General features: G+C 43.8%; 1 protein-coding gene across 1 annotated transcript in view; it reads left to right on the forward strand.

Moving 5' to 3' along the window:
* Dtd1 (D-aminoacyl-tRNA deacylase 1) overlaps window positions 1–18,029 on the forward strand; it is a 162,768-nt gene that overhangs the window by 11,926 nt on the left and 132,813 nt on the right. The window contains exon 3 of the mRNA NM_001398981.1: window positions 5,496–5,731. Coding sequence (NP_001385910.1) covers window positions 5,496–5,731 — 236 coding nt within the window. The remainder of the gene's footprint in view (window positions 1–5,495; window positions 5,732–18,029) is intronic.

Genomic DNA, 18,029 nt, shown 5'->3' on the forward strand with positions numbered 1-18,029 from the left:
TCTTTACTGATTTTGTTTCTTTGTTAAATTCTATTTTTATGTCTTGAATTTTTCATTAATAATAAATAAATAAATAATAAATTTCATCAACTGTTTCTTTAGATCTGTGCAGTCTTCACCAAGGCTTTATTCATAGCCTCCTTAAGGTCTCTGAACGTATTCATAATTGCTATTTTGAGGTAGGTCTTATGCCTCAGCTAAATGCTTTCCTCACAGCCCATTATAACAGGGTGCTGGGTTCTGGAAGAGGTACTACTGGCCTGGCTATTCAGATTTGTGTTTTGGGATCAAGACATCCAGAGTTGACATTTGAAGTGTTTCAGTTATAAATTGCCTGATGTGGGTACTGAACTCAGATTTTCTGGGAGAACAGTAAATACTCTTAACTGCTTGGCCATCTCTTCAGCCTCTAAATTATATTTTTACTTGGCTTATAAAATAATAGGCTTCTGTAAGGCTTTTTCATAGATCTTTAGTTTTTGTTAATTAACTTCCCATTCTCCTTCCCTACCCTCTTCAGTTAACCTTTAACTCCTGGTATTTTCATTCTTTCTTTCACATCAAATGTGTTCTATTTCTTGTCCCATTAAGATCTTTCCCCTGCCACCTCTCATGGGCCATTTCTAGCTTCCTGACCTCTACAGACACGATGGAATTTTATTCAGCTATTAAGAAACTGTACAGAAAATGGATGGAACTGGAAAATACTATACTAAGTGAGATAACCAAGGCCCAGAAATACAGATGTTGAATGTTGTCTCTAATATGTGAATACTAGTTTCAAGTTTGTAGATTTGTAGTTTTGATTGAGATTGTATTGACTCTGTAGATTGTTTTTGACAGGATGGCCATTTTAATAATATCACTCCTACTAATCTGTGAACCTAGGAGATCTTTTCACCATCTTCATGAATTCTTTCTTTAATGTTTTATGTTTCATCATGGAGGTATTCCATATACTTGGTATCTTAGTCAATGTTCTATTGCTGAGAAGAGATGCTATGACCAAGACATCTCTTAGGAATGAAAGCATTTAATTGGGGGGCTTATATACAGTTTCAAAGGTTTAGTCTGTTAATCATGGTGAGGAGTGTGGTTTCAGGGATGGTGCTGGATTAGTAGCTGAGAGCCACTCTTCATTTGCAGCAGGGGTAGAGGAGAGAGAGAGATAGAGATAGAGAGATAGAGAGATAGAGAGATAGAGAGATAGAGAGAGAGAGAGAGAGAGAGAGAGAGAGAGACAGACAGACAGACAGACAGACATACTGTGCCTGGCTTTTGAAACCTCAAAGTTCCCCTGCCCCCCACATCCTCTAATAAGGCTACACCTGCTAATCCTTCCATTCCTTTTCACTCCCTGGTGACTAAATATTTAAATATATGAGCATATAGAGTCCATTCTTATTCAAACTTCCACACTTGGATAAGGATATTCTAACATGTTTTTTTATCTATCTATCTATCTATCTATCTATCTATCTATCTATCTATCTATCGATCTATCTATCTATCTACCTTTAAGGCTCTTATGAATGAGATCTTTTTTCTGATTTCTCAGTATGCTTGTACAGGAAGGCTGCTGATTTTCATATGCTAATTTTGTATCTTGTTACTTTGTTGAAAGTATCTATTAATTCTAAATGTTTTCTGGTGAAATATTTAAGGTCTCTTATGTACACAGTCATATCATCTGCAAGTAGACTGTTTGACATTGTAAGCCTTTTATTTCCTTTTCTTGTCTTTTATTTCCTTTTCTTGTCTTACTATTCTAGACAAGCCTTCCAGTACTGAACTGAATAGAAGTGGAGACAGAGACGGCTGACACCTTTGTCTTCCTCATGGTTTTAGTGGAAAGTTTTTCCTCACTTAATATAATGTTGACTATAGCCTTTATATTGAGGTATAGTTCTTAGTAACCTCAGGACCCTCCCCGCCCCCTCTGCCCCCTGCCCCCCCAGTTTTTCTGCAGCTCTGGCTGTCCTGGAACTCACTTTGTAGACCAGGCTGGCCTCAAACTCAGAGATTCACCTGTATCTGCCTCCCAAGTGCTGGGATTAAAGGCATGTGCAACATTGCCTGGCTTTTTATTTATTTATTTACTTTTGTATGTTTTGATTCTTTGTGATTCTCTTTCACATCATGCACCCCAATCCTATTCATTTCCCTGTCTCTTTGTATCTGCCTTCTGCCCGGCAACCTCCCTACCAAAAACCAGCCAACCAAACAACCAACCAACCAACCAAACAAAAATGAACAAAACAAAACAAAACCATGGAGTGGAAGCTGCAGCGTGTCACGGTGTGTCCCACAGCACACCCTTTTTCCTACTCATGTTTCCTTGAAATATTCAGTGCAATGAGCCATTGGTCTGGTTCAATACCCCTGGCTTCTGCTACACTATTAATGGTGGATCTGCACCAGGACTCCTCCTGGATATTCTGTTGTTGCCCTGTGTCATGGAGATCCTGCAGCTTTGGATTTTCAGGAGCTCCCACTTCACATACTTCAGCAGTTCATAGATGGGGTAGATGTTGGGTGGGCCAACTCAGAACCCTGGATCTGGTCCTGGGTCATAACTGAGTGGGTCAGGCCAATGACTCTCCTGCACTCCCACCCCAGGGCCAGCTCTCCAGCACTGCCCCAGCTAATTCCCTCAAGGCTGCAGCCAGCAAGGGGCAGGGCCAGCTGCCCTGCATTCATACCACCCTCCAGGCCCAGACCCTCCAGGCCTAGGCGAGGTGCAGGTTCTGCTCTCTGGAGCACTGCAGTCAGTGAGGGCAGGTTCAGCTATCCTGTTCTCATGACCCCAGGGCTCTTCCACCAGCCATAGGTGTTGAGGGGCAAAGGCATCTCTCTCATGCCCAGGCCACCTCTTGGCAGATTAAGTCAAAAGTCTTTTTAATCTAGCAAGATGACCATGTGGTTTCTGTTCTTGAGACCATTTATTGATTTTCATATATTGAGTATCCCTGCATGTCTGAAATAAAGCCAACTTGATCTTAATGATTTTGCCCCACCTACCTGTTTAGAGTTTGATTTGTTTTTCTTTCCCCAGAGCTTTGGGTATCCTTAAGTTATTTATTCCTTGCTTCTCAGCTTTAAGTGCAGGTGCTTAGAGCAATCAACACCCCTCTGGGCTGCTTTTAACCCACAGATTTTAGTGTGTTTTATTTTCATTTTCACTTGATTCTAGGAATGCTTTCTATTTCCTTCTTGGTTCCTTCAAGGACACACTCATTGATTAACAGTGTACTGTTTGATCTCCATGAGCCCGTGCTCTAGAGCCTTTCTTGTTATTGATGTTTAGCTTACTTCAATGTGATCAGGTAGGATACCAAGGCTTTTTGAAGTTTTCAGATTTTAACTGTATTTTTTGAGCCTTGGTTTGTTTCCTAATGTATGATCTATTTTAGAGAAAATTCCATGGGCTGCTAAGAAAAAAAATGTGTGTTTTGCAGTGCGTGGGTAGCATATTCTATAGAAGATGGCTGTCCATTTGAGCTAAGATGCTGTTTAGTCAGTTTTTTAATAATTTATTTATTTTTATGTGCATTGGTGTTTTGACTGCATGCATGGTTGTGTGAGGGTGTCAGATGCCCTGGAACTGGAGTTACAGACAGTTGCGAGCTTCCGTGTGGGTGCTAGCAATCAACCCAGGGTCCTCTGGAAGAGCAGCCAGTGCTCTTAACAGCTGAGCCATCTCTCCAGCCCCAAGCTTAGATGTTTTTTGCTGTTGTTGAGATGGACTGTAGTTTGGTGAGAGTCGGGTATTGAAGTCACCTTGTTGTTATTTTTCATTCGATTGTTCTAGTTCCCGTATCTAATCTTCAATTACTCACATTCTATTCTCTCCTTGGGCCACTGGATTGCTGAGACTTTCCACAGCGTTCTTTATTTCCAGAGTTTCAGGCTGGCTTCTCTTCAGTATTTCTACCTCTCTGCTGCATCCCTTGCTCACGTCATCCATCACCTGCCTTGCGTAGCTGTTTGGTTTAGCTGCTTAGCATGCTCATCATCGTTACTTTGAGTTTGCTGTCTGAAACCTCATTTCACTTACTCACTAGATGCTGTTACTGCAGTGTTAGTAATTTTTAGAGAGTTATGTTGTCTTGCCGTTTTGTCTTTCTTGTTATTGTATTGAGATTTATGCATTTGTTGTTATTTCTTTGCTTTTAAACAAAACAGCTATATTCTTTTGGTTGAAGTACTTGCAGTGTTCAGGCGGGACATGGTTGGACATGGCAGAGTTGAGTGAGTTTAGGAAATAGTTTCTCAGTCTAGGCGTTCAGGATGCCGGGTCCACACTCTGCATCGTTCCATCAGTAGAGCAGTGTCTGTGAGAACGACCACAGCTGCTGGATATTACCACCGTGCTACTTGTACTAGCCAGTTAGCCAGTAAGCGTTGGAGGATAAATGACCAAGGACAGTAAAGAGTACCCTGGGGTTTAGGGAAGTAGAGTGGGTCAGGATAGGGCGAGTGTTAGACTGACTTTGAAATAAAAAAGAAATCAAGGGGCTGGAGAGATGGCTCAGTGGATAATAGCACTGACTGCTCTTCCAGAGGTCCTGAGTTCAATTCCCAGCAACCACATGGTGGCTCACGACCATCTGATGCCCTCTTCTGGCTGGTGTGTCTGAAGACAGCGACAGTGTACTCAGGTACATAAAATAAATAAATAAGTTAAAAGCGAGTAAGTAGCTAAGAGAGGGTAATTGGAGTGTTATTGGAGCCCACAGGTTCTAGCGACCATTAGAGCTGTAGAAAGTAACAATTAAGGAGAAGAAGAATAAGGATGAGAGAGAGAAGAGGCAGGGATCAGGGGGAAGGGAGTCCATGAGGTGAGGGTGGAAGACACTAAAGCCTGACTGAGCAGTGTAGAGACAGGCGAAGCCATCGTGAGCCGTGAGCGCAGGAGCGGAGAGCAGATTCTAGAAAGTAGAATAAGAGATGCTACAGTGAGTTGCTGGCACAGCTGTGTTGAGCTGGTGAAATTCTCAGACCCCTCTGGCTATATGGCAGGGAGTAGGATCAGGGAGGGATAAAGGGGAGTGCTGTTGTCTGTAGTTTGTGTGTTCCATGGTTATAGGGTATGTGTGTGCCGTGCATGTACACGGACGCTTGTGTGTTTGTATCATCTCAATTCCTGGGCCACACCCCACTTTGGCCTCCTCTGAGCCTGAAGGCCCAGAGTGTGTGAGTACCTCCCTTGCAGCTCCTACTGGTTTCTTATGGGTTTGGTGGCTGTAATCTTAAGTTCACTGATGACGCTATGGATTAGAGGACTATCAAAAAGGAATCGCAGAACAGCCCTTTTGAGCAGGGCTGGTATGACCAAGAAGGTAAGGAAGTGAGGCATAGCTCACTAACGTGCCCATGCCACAGCCTCTGTGAGTGCTGGAGCCATCTGTATGTCTGCCTTTGCAAATATGGTGTGTGTTAGGTGGGAGCCTCGTGATTCTTCAGTTAGCTCTTACTGCTCTCTTTCCCCACAGGGTTCGAAAGATTTTAAATCTGCGTGTGTTTGAGGACGAGAGTGGGAAGCACTGGTCCAAGAGCGTGATGGATAAGGAGTATGAGGTGCTGTGCGTCAGCCAGTTCACTCTCCAGTGTGTCCTCAAGGGAAACAAGCCCGACTTGCACCTGGCCATGCCCACAGAGCAGGCGGAGAGCTTCTACAACAGCTTCCTGGAGCAGCTTCGCAAGAGCTACAGACCAGAGCTCATCAGAGGTAGGCGGGGGCGCAGGCAGCTCAGTGGAGGATACCTAATAAACTGTGTGAGACCCAGGGCTCACACTGAAAAAAGGACAAGAGAGCAAGCAGGGTCCTGGGTTCAGTGTTCCAGCACAGACGGTACTCTATCTTCAATAAAAAGAAAAAGTGATATTAATTATAAAATGTTTTTAAAGGTTTGTTTTAAAATGATATGTGAATGTCTGTGGGTCTGTGTAGGTATGCGCATGTGTGCACAGTGTCAGAAGTGCACCAGATCCCTTGAAGCAGGAGTTACAGACAGTTGCGAGTTGCCTAACATGGATGCTGGGAACTCCTCTCCTTTGCAAGAGCAGCACTGAGTTCTCTCTAGTCCTGTAGATATATTGTAGATATTTTTTTTATTTGGTTTAATATATGCAAAATATTATGATATTAGGAAGGTAATCAGTACAAAATATTTTGAGGTAGGATCTATCTATCTATATACATACACATACATACATATATATATATGTATATATATATATATATATATATATATACACACACACACATATTTAAATCTCCCTGTTTGAGGACACAAGTGAGAAATACTGGTCCAAGAGCATAACAGATAAGCAATACATGATGGATAAGGTTCTGTGTGAGCCAGTTCACCCTCCAGTGTGACCTCAAAGGGAACATATATAGATTTTACATGTGTGTGTGTCCATGCACATGTGTGTAAAAAGGCCTTTTTTTTTTTTTTTTTTTTTTTTTGGAGCTGAGGACCGAACCCAGGGCCTTGCGCTTGCTAGGCAAGTGCTCTACCACTGAGCTAAATCCCCAACCCCCCCCCCCCCACCTTTTTTTTTTTTTTTTTTTAAATAATGTCAGGATTCAGAGGCTGGAGAGATGGAGAGAGGTAGCCCAGTGGGTGAGAATGCCTGCCTGACACGAGAGCAGGAAGATCTGAGCTTTGGTCTCAGCATCCACATAAAAAGGTGAATGTGGTCATAATACAGTCAGTGTAGGGTCTTGATAGTGTGTTCATTTTCTCTGCCAGTAAAAGAATTAAAAGGCAGGAAAATCTGAAGTGCAACAGATCACAGCAGAGAAACCTTAAACGCCACGGACAGAATCAGCACTTGAAGAAAGCTATTGGGGGTGAGGAAACACTCACATTCAGCAGACACACAGAAAAAAAGACCCTTTGCTTCGGGAAGCCAAAACACCTGGGGTAGTGGTGGTATTAAAGTCTCTGAGGAATTTCCTCTCCTAATTTAGGGTTGGTCAGTTGAAGAAAGCTAGGACACTTGATTGGCCCAGAACTGCTGTGTGTCATGTCCTGTGTGGGTCTTGAACTTGTCCCACCAGTCCATCAGTGAGGGCTGCTGGTGGTAGTCAGAAGCCTTCAAGCCTTTGTTTTAATAGACCAGGCTTTTGTCTCAGATTTGAGGGTGAGGAAGAAGCTGGCCGTCTCTCCTGAGTGCTGAGCCTTCTCTCCAGCCCTAGACCTTTATTTCTTAACATGTCTGTGGCTGTGCTTCTTTTAATTCTCTTCCTTATAAATGTGTCTGTTTGCCATGAAGAAACATATGTGGCATCTTTCTGCTATAAAATAAATACTAGCCTTTGCTTGGGTTTTGATAGAGGAACATAGTTGTGCCTCTTCTGGAAATGGCCTCATTTAGAACTCCGTTCGTGAGTCGGCTCATGGTAGACATCTCTCGGGATCTCTGACCTAGCTTTGGTGTAAGCATACTTCTTCATAGAGTGAGCGATTAAGTCAGGTTCTCCGAGCAGTTGCTTCTTTGCAGAGCCAAGGATTGAGAACTGACAGCGTCATTGTCCCTGTTGTTAGATGTTCATGCAGTCATTCCATTTCCAGGAGATCTCTGATGTATTTCAGGGGACACACTCAATGGGGGAGCAGTGACTCTACCTATGAAACGCTTGACTGAAGGCAACACAGCTTTCATCCGAGTCCTTAGACAGGAGGGCTTCACATATTATTAGATGCTTTTAGTTTGGAAGTGGTTTGTATTTTATCAAGAACATTATATGAAGGGCCTGAAGTAGTGTGCTGTAAACACTATCATTCTATAATGAGTCAGAATTTAAACTCAGGGGATATGATCTGTCTAATTACTTTAATGAAACACGATGTGAATTTTTAACCAAAAACTGTAGAGTTTTCACCGAAAACTACCTCTGTAACTTTTGGACTTTTGGAAGGGCGATGGTTTTGTGAACAGAGCTGCACTCTCTTCTGGCCTTAGCCCTTCTCCGGCGTTCGGGGAGCAGAGTGCATGCACCGTGCTTTCCATGCTTATTACCTCCGATTAATTTTTGAGAAATTGGCTTCCAGCTCATGGGAAGCCTTTGAGCTGAAGAGATGTGGGGATGCAGTGGAACTACTGAATAAACACTCTGTGTTAGCGCTTCTCAGGGCCACTTTAGCAACTTTAGAGTGGAAAGTATTGTAAAAATATAAAAAATAAAAAAGTAAGGAAGTCTTTTATCCCCCACTAGGTCTGGCACCTCAGTGCCCCATGTTATCTGCTGTATATCTTTTTTTTTTTTAATCTTTATTAACTTGAGTATTTCTTTCTTTCTTTTTTTTTTTTTTTTTGGTTCTTTTTTTCGGAGCTGGGGACTGAACCCAGGGCCTTGCGCTTCATAGGCAAGCGCTCTACCACTGAGCTAAATCCCCAGCCCCAACTTGAGTAGTTCTTATTTACATTTTGAATGTTATTCCCTTTCCCGGTTTCCGGGCCAACATCCCCCTAATCCCTCCCCATCCCCTTCAATATGGGTGTTCCCCTCCACCATCCTTCCCCCATTACCGCCCCCCCAAACAATCACATTCACTGGGGGTTCAGTCTTAGCAGGACCCAGGGCTTCCCCTTCCACTGGTGCTCTTACTAGGGTATTCATTGCTACCTATGAGGTCAGAGTCCAGGGTCAGTCCATGTATAGTCTTTAGGTAGTGGCTTAGTCCCTGGAAGCTCTGGTTGCTTGGCATTGTTGTTCATATGGGGTCTTGAGCCCCTTCAAGCTCTTCCAGTCCTTTCTCTGATTCCTTCAATGGGGGTCCCGTTCTCAGTTCAGTGGTTTGCTGCTGGCATGCGCCTATGTATTTGCTGTATTCTGGCTGTGTCTCTCAGGAGCGATCTACATCCGGTTCCTGTCGGCCTGCACTTCTTTGCTTCATCCATCTTATCTAGTTTGGTGGCTGTATATGTATGGGCCACATGTGGGGCAGGCTCTGAGTGGGTGTTCCTTCTGCCTCTGTTTTAAACTTTGCCTCCCTATTCCCTGCCAAGGGTATTCTTGTTCCCCTTTTAAAGAAGGAGTGAAGCATTTGCATTTTGGTCATCCCTCTTGAGTTTCATGTGTTCTGTTCATCTAGGGCAATTCAAGCATTTGGACTAATAGCCACTTATCAATGAGTGCATACATACCATGTGTGTTTTTCTGTGATTGGGTTACCTCACTCAGGATGATATTTTCCAGTTCCATCCATTTGCCTATGAATTTCATAAAGTCATTGTTTTTGATAGCTGAGTAATATTCCATTGTGTAGATGTACCACATTTTCTGTATCCATTCCTCTGTTGAAGGGCATCTGGGTTCTTTCCAGCTTCTGGCTATTATAAATAAGGCTGCTATGAACATAGTGGAGCACGTGTCCTTTTATATGTTGGGGCATCATTTGGGTATATGCCCAAGAGAGGTATAGCTGGGTCCTCAGGCAGTTCAATGTCCAATTTTCTGAGGAACTTCCAGACTGATTTCCAGAATGGTTGTACCAGTCTGCAATCCCACCAACAATGGAGGAGTGTTCCTCTTTCTCCACATCCTCACCAGCATTTGCTGTCACCTGAGTTTTTGATCTTAGCCATTCTCACTTGTGTGAGGTGAAATCTCAGGGTTGTTTTGATTTGCATTTCCCTTATGACTAAAGATGTTGAACATTTCTTTAGGTGTTTCTCAGCCATTCGGCATTCCTCAGCTGTGAATTCTTTGTTTAGCTCTGAACCCTATTTTTTAATAGGGTTATTTGTCTCCCTGCGGTCTAACTTCTTGAGTTCTTTGTATATTTTGGATATAAGGCCTCTATTTGTTGTAGGATTGGTAAAGATCTTTTCCCAATCTGTTGGTTGCCATTTTGTCCTAACCACAGTGTCCTTTGCCTTACAGAAGCTTTGCAGTTTTATGAGATCCCATTTGTCGATTTCTTGATCTTAGAGCATAAGCCATTGGTGTTTTGTTCAAGAAATTTTTTCCAGTGCCCATGTGTTCCAGATGCTTCCCTAGTTTTTCTTCTATTAGTTTGAGTGTATCTGGTTTGATGTGGAGGTCCTTGATCCACTTGGACTTAAGCTTTGTACAGGGTGATAAGCATGGATCGATCTGCATTCTTCTACATGTTGCCCTCCAGTTGAACCAGCACCATTTGCTGAAAATGCTATCTTTTTTCCATTGGATGGTTTTGGCTCCTTTGTCAAAAATCAAGTGACCATAGGTGTGTGGGTTCATTTCTGGGTCTTCAATTCTATTCCATTGGTCTATCTGTCTGTCTCTGTACCAATACCATGCAGTTTTTATCACTATTGCTCTGTAATACTGCTTGAGTTCAGGGATAGTGATTCCCCCTGAAGTCCTTTTATTGTTGAGGATAGTTTTAGCTATCCTGGGTTTTTTGTTATTCCAGATGAATTTGCAAATTGTTTTGTCTAACTCTCTGAGGAATTGGATTGGTATTTTTTTTTTTAAAGCAAACTTTTTTTTAAATTCATATATACAGGCTGCCTTGCCCTAAGGCAGGGTACAAAAGGTCAACTTTGGACATGGGAAAGATAGGGGTTTTGTTTGTTTGTTTTGTTTTGTTTTGTCTTGTTGGTTTTTTTTTTAAATGTAACTTTTTTTTTTTATTAACTTGAGTATTTCTTATTTACATTTTGAGTGTTATTCCCTTTCCCGGTTTCCGGGCAAACATCCCCCTAATCCCTCCCCCTCCCTTCTTTATGGGTGTTCCCCTCCCCATCCTCCCCCCATTGCCGCCCTCCCCCCAACAATCTAGTTCACTGGGGGTTCAGCCTTAGCAGGACCCAGGGCTTCCCCTTCCACTGGTGCTCTTACTAGGATATTCATTGCTTCCTTTGAGGTCAGAGTCCAGGGTCAGTCCATGTATAGTCTTTAGGTAGTGGCTTAGTCCCTGGAAGCTCTGGTTGCTTGGCATTGTTGTTCATAAGGGGTCTCGAGCTCCTTCAAGCTCTTCGAGTTCTTTCTCTGATTCCTTCAATGGGGTCCTATTCTTAGTTTAGTGGTTTGCTGCTGGCATTCGCCTTTGTATTTGCTGTATTCTGGCTGTGTCTCTCAGGAGAGATCTACATCCGGTCCCTGTCAGCCTGCCCTTCTTTGTTTCATCCATCTTGTCTAATTGGATGGCTGTATATGTATGGGCCACATGTGGGGCCGGCTCTGAATGGGTGTTCCTTCTGTGTCTGTTTTAATCTTTTCCTCTCTATTCCCTGCCAAGGGTATTCTTGTTCCCCTTTTAAAGAAGGAGTGAAGCATTCACATTTTGATCATCTGTCTTGAGTTTCATTTGTTCTAGGCATCTAGGGTAATTCAAGCATTTGGGCTAATAGCCACTTATCAATGAGTGCATACCATGTGTGTTTTTCTGTGATTGGGTTACCTCAGTCAGGATGATATTTTCCAGTTCCAACCATTTGCCTACGAATTTCATAAAGTCATTGTTTTTGATAGCTGAGTAATATTCCATTGTGTAGATGTACCACATTTTCTGTATCCATTCCTCTGTTGAAGGGCATCTGGGTACTTTCCAGCTTCTGGCTATTATAAATAAGGCTGCTATGAACATAGTGGAGCACGTGTCTTTTTTATATGTTGGGGCATCATTTGGGTATATGCCCAAGAGAGGTATAGCTGGATCCTCAGGCAGTTCAATGTCCAATTTTCTGAGGAACTTCCAGACTGATTTCCAGAATGGTTGTACCAGTCTGCAATCCCACCAACAATGGAGGAGTGTTCCTCTTTCTCCGCATCCTCACCAGCATCTGCTGTCACCTGAGTTTTTGATCTTAGCCATTCTCACTTGTGTGAGGTGAAATCTCAGGGTTGTTTTGATTTGCATTTCCCTTATGACTAAAGATGTTGAACATTTCTTTAGGTGTTTCTCAGCTATTCGGCATTCCTCAGCTGTGAATTCTTTGTTTAGCTCTGAACCCCATTTTTTAATAGGGTTATTTGTCTCCCTGCGGTCCAACTTCTTGAGTTCTTTGTATATTTTGGATATAAGGCCTCTATTTGTCGTAGGATTGGTAAAGATCTTTTCCCAATCTGTTGGTTGCCATTTTGTCCTAACCACAGTGTCCTTTGCCTTACAGAAGCTTTGCAGTTTTATGAGATCCCATTTGTCGATTCTTGATCTTAGAGCATAAGCCATTGGTGTTTTGTTCAGGAAATTTTTTCCAGTGCCCATGTGTTCCAGATGCTTCCCTAGTTTTTCTTCTATTAGTTTGAGTGTATCTGGTTTGATGTGGAGGTCCTTGATCCACTTGGACTTAAGCTTTGTACAGGGTGATAAGCATGGATCGATCTGCATTCTTCTACATGTTGCCCTCCAGTTGAACCAGCACCATTTGCTGAAAATGCTATCTTTTTTCCATTGGATGGTTTTGGCTCCTTTGTCAAAAATCAAGTGACCATAGGTGTGTGGGTTCATTTCTGGGTCTTCAATTCTGTTCCACTGGTCTATCTGTCTGTTTCTGTACCAATACCATGCAGTTTTTATCACTATTGCTCTGTAATACTGCTTGAGTTCAGGGATAGTGATTCCCCCTGAAGTCCTTTTATTGTTGAGGATAGTTTTAGCTATCCTGGGTTTTTTGTTATGCCAGATGAATTTGCAAATTGTTTTGTCTAACTCTCTGAGGAATTGGATTGGTATTTTGATGGGGATTGCATTGAATCTGTAGATCGCTTTTGGCACACCACAACAGGAAAGTAGTTCATCTAGCTTCAACATTTCTTAAGCTTCTCCTTTTATGGTTGAATATTATTTATTCCCAACCAGTGTCCATTGAATCCCATACATTTTCTTGACAGTTGGTAGCCCTTCCCACTCAGACCAGATTCAGTCTGTTGTCTTACTTCCCATTGTTTGTGACCTTTTGGTGATGTGTCCTCAAGCTCTTTTCCTAGATCTACATAGAACAGGACCCCCCACCCCCATGCTGGCAAGCTAGTTACATTACTACTTTACTATTGTCAGTACATAGCATGCCAAAACAGATCTCTTATTAGGGGCTTCGGATCTTCTAGGGCCCTGTGCGGAATAAGCACTTCCCATTGAGTATCTGCTTGTATTTCCTCAATGACTGTATCAGATAGGCAAGATATTACCTCATTTTACAGATGAGGAAGCAGAGGTATATCAGGGTAGTGAATCTCCATCCCTAGAGGCTGATGTCACCGATGTGATCAGTTCACTGTGAAATGCACACCTGGCCTCTCTGGCCCTCTCTCCTATCCTTCTGCCTTCATCAGGTCTATGGGGAACCTTCCTGCCCTCTGTGCTGTGCTCAGGGAATTCAGCGAAGGGTTTTGAACTCCATGAAGGGTTTGTAAGAGAGCAATATGCCTGGTTTGTCCTTAACTGACAGTGGTGTTTACCCAGGGTTTTAAGTTGTTATGCTGCTTCCACTCAGATGGCTGTGGTGATTTCTCTATCAGTGAAGTGCTGTCTAGCGGGCCTGCTACTGGGCTAGTTGCAGAGCACAGCAGGAAGGAGACTGGTGTCTAAAGCAGCTTACAACCTGTGTAGAAGAGAGACACTGGGTGAGGGGGGCTAATCCTACCTGCTCTAGAAGCCTCATGTTCTGCGGAGCTTGTGGGAAAGTGGAATAAGAAGCAAACCCCTGAGGACCCCATGACTCCTCTGGCATACAGGATTATTTCCTTGTCATTTTCAGAAAATACTCTGGGAACTTCTGTCAGAGCTGAGGGCTTTCTCTTTTCTGTTGCAAATGCTATTTTATTCTTGCTGTGTTGTCCTCCTTGTCTAAGAAACTCATCTGCGCTGATGTAGTTGGTATGGTAAACGTGTGTGTGTGTGTGTGTGTGTGTGTGTGTGTGTGTGTGTGTGTGTAAGTGTTGTGTGTTGTACTTATTTATAGATGTGGTTTTGCATTGTAGCTTAGGCTGGCCTTGAACTAATGATTTTACAGTCTCAGCCTCCCTTTCCCAAGTTCTTGGATTTTAGGTGCGTGCCTCCACATCTGGCTTCTGTACTCTCTTTTATTTATCATTAAGTGTGAGGAAATTCTCACTCCAGAAACTATTGTCATGAGAGCCTCCTGTAACAACCAGTGCTCATGCCTTAAACATGCGTAGGTGTTAAGGAGGTCTGGCTATGTTCTTGTGCTTGATTCTTTTTTTTTTTTTAAAGATTTATTCATTTATTATATATAAGTCCACTGTAGCTGTCTTTAGATACACCAGAAGAGGGCATTGGATCTCTTTATAGATGGTTGTGAGCCACCATGTGGTTGCTGGGAATTGAACTCAGGACCTCTGAAAGAGTAGTCGGGTGCTCTTAACTGCTGAATCATCTCTCCAGCCCCTTGTGCTTGATTCTTGATCGTCTGTGTTTAGCTCATTTGTTAGACCTTCTTGACTCAGTGTGCTACATTACATGTTTGTACGTGGGCAGTCTGGGCTACTCATGGCTCACCATGTGCATAAATTTTCTCTTGTCAAAACAGGGTGGGTGTCTTCATGAGCTGCAGTGATCCAGGGCACTGGATAGGTCAGCCTCAGAGCAGACTTCAGGTTTGTCCAGGGCTCGCCAGGTCCTGCATTCTTGGATTTACTGGGCTAAGGGGGATGGTTGGTAACTCCTGTGGTAGGAAACTGTGTGGTGGACCCCGAGCCTGATACCCTTAGGGCAGCATGTACGAATGCACTCCTCTTTGCATTGGAGCTGAGGTAGGGGTTAGGAATGAGAATCAGAGCAGGAGGGGTGGTGGTGTACCTCTGCTGGAGGAGCCACAGAGCTCATGTTCATGTCTCTAGGAATGGTACAGGCCGGTCATGCTGGCACATGTGTGACTGACCTAAGGAGTCCAAGAGGTTCAGAGACAGTTGTAGAGTGGAAGTCTCAGAAGCAGGTACTCTCAGTGGACTTGGGGTTCTAATGTGTGCAGACTTCCTTTAGAGCAAGGAGTCTGTGAACAGGTGCCCTAAGGCAGGAAGTTCTTGTGCTTGATTCTTTTTTTTTTTTTTTTTAAGATTTATTCATTTATTATATATAAGTCCACTATAGCTGTCTTTAGATATACCAGAAGAGGGCATTGGATCTCTTTATAGATGGTTGTGAGCCACCATGTGGTTGCTGGGAATTGAACTCAGGACCTCTGGAAGAGTAGTTGGGTGCTCTTAACTGCTGAGCCATCTCTCCAGCCCCTTGTGGCCCCATCTTGCCAGGCCTGGAAAGCAGTACAGTCTTACTTCTGCCATGGACAGTTGGTTCTGGCAGTCTCCCAGCCTACTGGGGAGGGACATCCGGGGTAAAGCTAGACCTTACTGCAGGAAGTGATGCCAACATGTTTAGGGTCACCTCTTTCCTTTCATAACTCATGACCCTGGTGCTTTATCATTGCTTGCCTCTTCTTTGGATGACTGCTTAGGGGAGAATCATATTATACAGATTTGACGATCTTTCTTCTGTTTTTAGAATGAGCTAGCACTTATGGTATTCCTGAGGCTGCAGGCCAGTGGTTCTCAATCGTGACTTCTTTGGGGGATGAACGAACCTTTCACAGGATTCACTAAAGACCATCAGAAAACATACATTCTATATTATGATTCATAACAGTAGCAAAATTACAGTTATGAAATAGCAATAAAGATAATTTTGTGGTCGGGAGTCACCACAACATGAAGAACTGTGTTAAGCCTTAGGAAGGTTGAGAACTACTGCTCCAGACTGACAAGAGTGGCTCTTGGAACCAGAGACAGTGGCGGCTTCTGCCGTCAGCCAGGGACCTCCAGCTTGGGATGAGTGTTGAAAGCACATTTGGTAGGTGGCATGAAACACTTGCAAAGTTGAGAGTGCTAAACAGACTTTGCTTTTATAATCATGGAAAAATAAATGTTCTACCAACACGAAGTGGTTGAAAAGAAAACCCACTCTGTCAAGCTTCTCGTCGCAGCACTGCGTTGTATATAACAGGGCCTAAGAAGGCTCACAGGCAAACCAGGAACTACTCTCGTAGTAAGAACTCCCTGTGCATCCTCTGGAGGGTCTCATCTGTTGTAGGCAAGGAGCTAGAGAAATGTGGGCAAGCACCAAGGCAGCAGCAACTTAGGACTGCAGCTCTGTGCCCTGTGTGGGACATCCGTTACGTTCAGGCCTCCTGCAGCTGCATGAGACAAGGAGATGGTGCTGGGGTCTGAGGACCGTATCTGGTTTTTGCTTTGTGGTTAATTGCTGATGCTTATGGATTCACTTAATTTCCTACCCTTTTTACTACTTAAATCATTTTAGCAGCATGAGTGAACTTTCAGTAGATGCTGACTTTGGCAAGGACCGTGAGGTGAAGTCATTGTTCTTAACACAGATTTAGGAAATTACAGTGTGGGTCTGGCCTTTACTCTTCAGGTGTCTGCACAAAACAAGACTAAGTTCTCAGCACAAAGGAGATTTATTTGCCTCAGAAGGACAAAGGGCAGGGAATAGAGGATGAGGGAGAAGAGAAGAAGGAACAAGGGAGAGGGAGAAGGGATATTTGCTCAGAGGGACAAATGGCTGCCTCTGGATAGGAAGGAGATAGATGTGATTCATAGCAAGTGATGGTTTTAAAGGAAAAGGGGTAGCCAAGCAGTAGTGAGACAACTTTAATCCTAGTAGTTATTCTCTGAGCTCAAGGCCAGCCTGCTCTGCAGAGCTAGTTCCAAAACCAATCAGCCACCTAGTCAACCAACCAGCCAACCAACCAACCAACCAACCAACCAACCAACCAACCAGCCAACCAGCCAACCAACCAGCCAACCAGCCAACCAACCAGCCAGCCAACCAACCAGCCAGCCAACCAACCAGCCAGCCAACCAACCAGCCAGCCAACCAACCAGCCAGCCAACCAACCAGCCAACCAACCAACCAGCCAGCCAACCAACCAGCCAGCCAACCAACCAGCCAGCCAGCCAACCAACCAACCAGCCAACCAACCAACCAACCAGCCAACCAGCCAGCCAGCCACTAACCAACCAACCAATCAACCAACCAACCAACCAACCAGCCAGCCAGCCAGCCAGCCAGCCAGCCAGCCAGCCAGCCAGCCAGCCAGCCAGCCAGCCAACCAACCAACCAGCCAACCAGCCAGCCAACCAACCAACCAGCCAGCCAACCAACCAACCAACCAACCAACCAACCAACCAACCAACCAACCAACCAATCAACCAGCCAGCCAGCCAGCCAACCAGCCAGCTGGCTGGTTAACCAACCAGCCAACCAACCAACCAACCAAAAAACCCCCAACAAAACAAAACAAAACTCACAAAAACAAAAGAGAAAAAGGGGGAAAGCCCACATTAGGATGAGTTGGTTAATTTCAATTCGGCATGTTAATTAGGTGAGCCAAAAGGGGGATTTTGATTGCTGAATTTCAATACTTTGATAGCTGGACCTTTATAGTCAGCCTCAGGAGGAGAAAGTGGCCAAATAAGGGAATGGACCCTAGTGAGTAGCTTTAGGAATGTAATCTAATGGTTTAGTAAGGTAGAAGGAATGGGGGAGAAGGGTAAAGACAAACTTGTCGGCGTCATGTTTGCCTTGCATGGGCCTGCTAGAACCCTTCAATGCCTTTGAAGAGAATTCTGGAACTTAAACCCCTCCACTCTGTCTGTCTGTCTGCCTGTCTGTCTGTCTGTCTGTCTGTCTTAAAGAATATTTTAGTTTTATTTGTGTGTGTGTGTGTGTGTGTGTGTGTGTGTGAGCGTGTATGTATATATTCATGATTTGTATGTATGACTTCCTTTGGAAGCCAAGAGAGGTGTTGGAGCCCCTGGAACTGGGGTTACAGGTGATTTGGTATTGGAAACCAAACTTAAGTCCTCTGGGAAAAAAAACAAAACAAAACAGGAAGTGCTACCATCTCTCCCTGCCCCTTCCCCATTGCTTCCTATTTCCCATGGGGATAAACAGCTTTATTCTTGAATATGCTTCCTATCATGATGCTTTGTCTTGCCACGGGCTCAAAGTGATAGGAATTAGAGACCATGGACAGGGAAACCTGAA

Source organism: Rattus norvegicus, chromosome 3, assembly GCF_036323735.1.
Source record: "Rattus norvegicus strain BN/NHsdMcwi chromosome 3, GRCr8, whole genome shotgun sequence".
Lineage (NCBI taxonomy): Eukaryota > Metazoa > Chordata > Mammalia > Rodentia > Muridae > Rattus > Rattus norvegicus.